The 5,652-nt window shown below is 32.4% G+C and overlaps 1 protein-coding gene across 1 annotated transcript; it reads left to right on the top strand.

Annotated features, from left to right (window-relative positions):
- The first annotated feature begins 44 nt into the window (after positions 1-44).
- LOC101514582 (uncharacterized) lies at positions 45-2,893 on the top strand. The gene is made up of 6 exons (XM_004497834.4): positions 45-357; positions 591-683; positions 1,696-1,825; positions 2,053-2,359; positions 2,459-2,513; positions 2,635-2,893. Exons 1-6 carry the CDS (start codon positions 238-240, stop codon positions 2,707-2,709), a joined length of 780 nt encoding a protein of 259 aa, XP_004497891.1. The 5' UTR covers positions 45-237; the 3' UTR covers positions 2,710-2,893.
- Positions 2,894-5,652: the final 2,759 nt, after the last annotated feature.

Here is a 5,652-nt window from a genome sequence, read left to right as displayed (position 1 = left end):
TTTTGTAAGTTCCAGTTACGTGGTTTGTTTGGCCGGTCTTTTTCGTTTTGGGAGATTTTGTTCTCCTAAACTTGCTCCAAAACACAAGTTGAATAGGAACTTTCTCGCGGTGGCGAGTAAAATGGGTTTTGATTTCAGGAATTTAGCTTCGATTCTTCACCGTGATTCTTCTATTCCTATTGTTTAGATTCAATTTCAAACTTTTAATATCGCTATCACAAATTTCAGAAAAAAAAAATGAATAGCGCCTTCAAAACTACCTTGACTCACTCAAACCCTAATCGTCTCTCTTCCACCCTCAGACTCTTTCATTCCACTCCTCCTTTGGAACGCAAAAGGCGAAATAATTGGGAATCTGTGAGTTCCTCTCTTTTCAATTGCACTATATCATTTTAATTTTCACCAAATGAAGGAATTTGATATCCCCATTGTATCTGATTTCATTTTAATTTTTAATTTTTAAGCATATTATATGTACTAATGAATTTCTTTTGTTACATGGTAGTGCTTGTCTTTTCAAATATAATTTTGAATTTTTTTAGCTGGTTTTGAATAAGAATTGATTTGTGCTGAAATGGTTTTGATTGCAGAGATGCAACCATTATTCGAGAAGATTTAGAAGGATGCAGGCGAAACAATCGTTGCTTCGCAATGTCAATGCTTATGCAGAATTCATGTTTCAGGTTGTTGATGCTGTTAGTCTTATGTTTGTGTATTGGATTTCAATACATGAAAAACAATGTACTATTATCTCATGTTATGTTATGCTATGTTATTATGCAAAATAATTGTTATATGTTATGCCTCTGCCTCTTGTGGTGGATTTTCGTGTTTTCAAGAACATACAGTAATCATGAGAACGAATTATAAATTAAAAAACAAAAGTTTAGTTTTTAGGTGTGTTATGTTATAATATGCCGTGTCACTTCCCTTAAATGAATTTTGCTAGGAATTATATTACTCTTTGCTAAATTATAGCAGATATCGCAGAGAAACACAAGTAATTTTTTGAAAAAAAAAGATGGTGCAATGGTATATTTTTCAGTTCATAAACATAATGGACTATTTTTCAAATTTAGCTGCTTAGCATCAAATTTGAAAAATGATAAGATCAGTTACTGCGTCTTCCTCCCCATTTGTGCCTTTTCAGTTCAGTTTCATTGAGTGGTTAATTCTGGAGTAGATGTAAATGAATTGTGGAGAGTTTTAGGCAGGAGAAAAAAACCAAGTATCTTACACAATTACTCTACAGGGTTTTGAGATCTTAAAATTTTGCCAATTATTCCCTTTAATTATTGGTAGGTTTTTATATTTGGACTTATTCTTTTGTTCATTTTTTTTATTTTTTACATTAAAAGATTATTATTCTAGTCCTTTGACTTATTGTGATTATCCTCTAAGGAGCACTTATGAATGATATATTGAACAAATAATAGAGAAAACCTTTTCTCTTTCAGAAGATAGTGAATGTTTTCTTTTGTTCTATGTAATACTTCCTCGGCAACTACTTTTCTATAGCGAACAAAGTTCCTGGCAGACTTAGGTTCTGCCATTTTAACTGTTTTTGCATTTGTGAGACAGTTCCCGTTCCTGCATAGATCTAGACAGTTCCCATTCCTGCATGATTCCTGGTTTATTTGTCTAAAGATATTGTGTGTAAAATGCTTATGATTGTCTCTTTCTTGCATGGTTTAGAGCTGGAAAGAAGATAATGATGAAGATGATCCATCTTCAAGCCGAGACACCTCGTGGTTTAAAAAACAATATTCTCCTAAGGACTTTGGAAGGCAAAATAATGGCAATCAAGGAAGATATCATTACAGAAGTAAGGGTGCTTGCAAATTTTAGCTTGTAGTACTGATTATCCGGGAAATCTTCTAACTGCATATTATGCTGATTTGGTTTACGTTGCATTGTAGTGTGTTCTTTAATCAACTGCATTGTGTTTATTATTTTTAATGCAAAGAAGATTCTGGATATTGTAGTGTGTTTATTATTGAGGAGCATATTTGAATTCATATGTTAAATTTCAACAAATTTTATCTCTTTCAGAGTATCATGAATTTTGTGAAGAAGATATTGATGTTGAAAACATTTTCCGCTCTGCCTTTGGTGGCAATCGATTTTTCTATTGGTCATTTATAAATGAGGAAAATCCTCAATGGAGGAGGTCAGAAGGCTTTTCTAATTATGGGAAATCTTGGAAGTGGAGACGTCAGAGTGACAATGGATACGGCTCCTCAACTGACTCTGAGTCCGAGTCTGAGTCTGAGACTTCACGTTCAAATTCAGTTTCAGATAGATTAGCCCTTGGATTGAGTGCTTCTGGTCCTCTGAAACTTGAAGATGTGAAAATTGCGTGAGTTCTTTTCCGTTCTTTACCAAAATGTAACAAACTTTGACAGCCAGTGCTGCTTGTTTCTACATTAAATGAATTTTAACTATTTTTCAAAATTAGGTACCGGGCATGTGCCCTTAAATGGCATCCTGATCGTCATCAAGGCTCTTCCAAGGTGCTAACAAGTTCTCACCCCAGTGATTAGTTCCTCCTTTCTTGTTCTGTTTCTTTTAAATGATTCTCTATCAATTATTGTAAAAGTATTACTTATTTTTATATGCTATGCATGTTGATAGGTTATTGCAGAGGAAAAGTTCAAGCATTGCAGTGCAGCCTATCAATCTTTGTGTGATAAGTTGGCAGTAAATTAAGGACGAGTATGCTTTTCTACAAGAATCCAACTCTTAATCATCATTTGCCCATACTGATTAATTTAACACAATTTGCTTAATTCTAGTTTCTAGTAATTTTAATGTACACTATTGGAAATAATATGTACACCACTTCACATTAAAAATTTATTAGTTCATCACCATTTCTTTTCCCCCTAATAAACATGTTCATAATTTGTATTTTTGATGGGTAAGAGAGCTATTTACTTCCACCCTATTTTGTTTGTTTTTGATCTTAGAAGAGAGGGTAAATTCTACCATACGTAACTCACACAATTGCGAAGTTCCGGATTTGAACCTGGGATATGACGTCCAACCTAACAGCATTTGCCAGTTGAATTAGGGTTTAAGGACTACTCCCACCCTATTTATCTACCTTATTTTAAATTCTTTGGTCATGGGTATCATTTCAGTGAAACACTCTTAATTTCTCTGTATCTGTTATTTTGCATTGCACAATTTCTCTTTTAAGCAAAGTTCCAACGTTTGTTTGCTTCACACTCTTTATGTCTAGGTGTTTAAACCAATTCTGTCAACCATCAAATTAGAGGGTAAGCCTTTCATAGACACAACCAAAAACATTGTTGTAGTTGCAGGTTTTTGTTTAACCCATGAACATTGAACTGGGACGCATCTGGGCATTCCCCATGCTTCATGGTGAAAACATATTGTTGAAACAAAACTTGCAAGACCAAACAGGAGCAAAACACAAACAGAAAAATACAAAACATACAAACATAACCGCAAATAGAAATATAAAAATGCATGCAAAAACTAAATCTCATAAAAACGTAGATTGAATCTCCTAAAAACGCAAACTGAAATAGAATTGGGCAGAGCAAAATACACAAACAGAACTGCAAACAAAAACATAATTCAGCCGTGAATTAGTTTCCAACTCAGCAGTGAAAAAAAACTGAAACAAAAATTCATGATATGTTTTCAATCACCATCAACAAGTTCATTTTGATGTTTTATACTTATAATAATTTAAAATAGCAATATCACAATTACTATTTATTTTTTTGAATAACATCACAATTACTATTAGACCAAAAGCAAGATGTACTATTAAACACTAAGATAAAGTTCCTTCTAAATTAAGTCCAAAGGCACTGTTTTTCTCAATTTCACTCTTATAACAACAAGAATTTAGATCAAATTCAATTACAACAACAATAACAACACAGCAATAATAACAATTGCAATATATGATTCCCTTTCTAAGACATAGAACATGAGTTGATGTAGAGGAATACATTTGTGGTGCAGTTTCCTTTGGGACACTATAAACATCACCATGAAAAAATCCTAACAAATCCTTTATTCTTTTATTGATTCCATATTAATTTGAGGATTGTAATGTTTTATTAGGGTTTTGAAAGCATGTTGCAATTTACCAATCTTATCTTCAAAAAATTTCAGTAAGGTTGAGACTTCATTGTGTGTTTTTTTAAATAAATTTATCTCTTCCTTTCGCCTTAAGGAAGTTTTATCTCCTCCTTTAGCTTTAAGGAAGTTTTAGTTACATTTCAACCATAACAATGTACCATGCTAGGACACTCATTTCCAAAAATAGCTTTTGTATCACTTTCCTCATTTTTAACCATTTCTTGAAGTTGGGACTAACAAAAATTACAAGTAAATATTATCTAGTATTATAAACATATTAAATAAATGTAAATTATGTAACGTCAATTTCTACATCCATTCCTTTATTTTCTTTCCGAGTTGCAACAAAAATTCCTGCTCGAGTAAGCTCTCTTTGTTCCTTTGCAAGCTCTACACCAAGCAAAAGAATTCCAAAACATAGCAGCCCATGAATTATCACAACAAAATTTGAAACTATATATATACCATAAGTAAAGGATGAAAGAAATTTACAAATTTTTCACGAGCTAAAGAGAATTTCGTAGAACCCATTCGATGCACCCACTTTAATTGAGCTCTATTTCTAGTGTTCCTTTCACTACTTGCCTGCATTTTTAGTTAAAGGAATTATTAGATTAAATTGTATGTAGTATTATACATAAAATGGTGCATAATACTTAAGAAAATTATTAATCTTTACTTGTATAGATTCCCAACTCCAATATTCACAAAGCTTCCTAAAATGAGATTTTGGCATCTTTGGAGGACAATGTTTGAGTCTCTCGGTCATGTTGTAATACTTCAAAAAATGATCATTCTTAATTTTGTGCTTATATCTTCTCCATGCATCTCAAACGGTAGTCTCAACCCAATCTCATGCTTCAATCGACAAAATAAACTTTTGACATAAAAATTATAACATAGAACAACATCATGAAATCAAATAATTTTTTTAATAACTAGATATTCAAATTCTCACGTACACACATACATTAGCATATCTCCATAAACGTCTTATATTCTTATCTGACATTCCTGACCAATTTGTGTATATCCGAAGACAAAATGTTGAGTTCCTAGCCAATGTTCCCAAGAAAAGGCTCACTGGCTACTTTATCACTAGGCGCAATAGGTTGACCATCCTCATTAAAGTTCACTTCTTCTCACTCTTCCAAACTTCTTCCATGAATCTTTTCGCATAAGATTTTCTCGCGAGTTTTTCTTTTTGATGTTCCTATATCACATATTTGTTACCAATATATACATGCCATGCACGTGAAATCATTATCATAAAATACAAAAAATAATTTACCTTTTTCTTCTTCTCTATTTGTTTGTTTCGTCTTTATTAATATTTTCTACAACTTGTGCAATACCTTTCTTAATTTCTGATTTTCTTAAGTCTTCTCTATTTTTGCTAGATTAAGATTGATTTTGACTCACTTTAAGAGGTTGACTTGAGCTCGAGCAAATGTTGTTGCACAATTTTTCTCCATTGTTTGACTTGGTTGCATCTATTTCCTTTGACTTTTGATGTTTTATAAATTACTG

Source organism: Cicer arietinum, chromosome 4 (genome assembly GCF_000331145.2).
Source record: "Cicer arietinum cultivar CDC Frontier isolate Library 1 chromosome 4, Cicar.CDCFrontier_v2.0, whole genome shotgun sequence".
In the NCBI taxonomy this organism is placed as follows: Eukaryota; Viridiplantae; Streptophyta; class Magnoliopsida; order Fabales; family Fabaceae; genus Cicer; species Cicer arietinum.
This window is presented reverse-complemented; position numbering and strand designations above follow the sequence as displayed.

Bases quoted from the DNA above. Each gene is read 5' to 3' on its own strand.
- LOC101514582 (XM_004497834.4), top strand. From the start codon at position 238: ATGAATAGCGCCTTCAAAACTACCTTGACTCACTCAAACCCTAATCGT. The intron at 2,360-2,458 runs GTGAGTTCTTTT...TTTCAAAATTAG, and splicing joins CTTGAAGATGTGAAAATTGC to GTACCGGGCATGTGCCCTTA. The intron at 2,514-2,634 runs GTGCTAACAAGT...GCATGTTGATAG, and splicing joins GTCATCAAGGCTCTTCCAAG to GTTATTGCAGAGGAAAAGTT.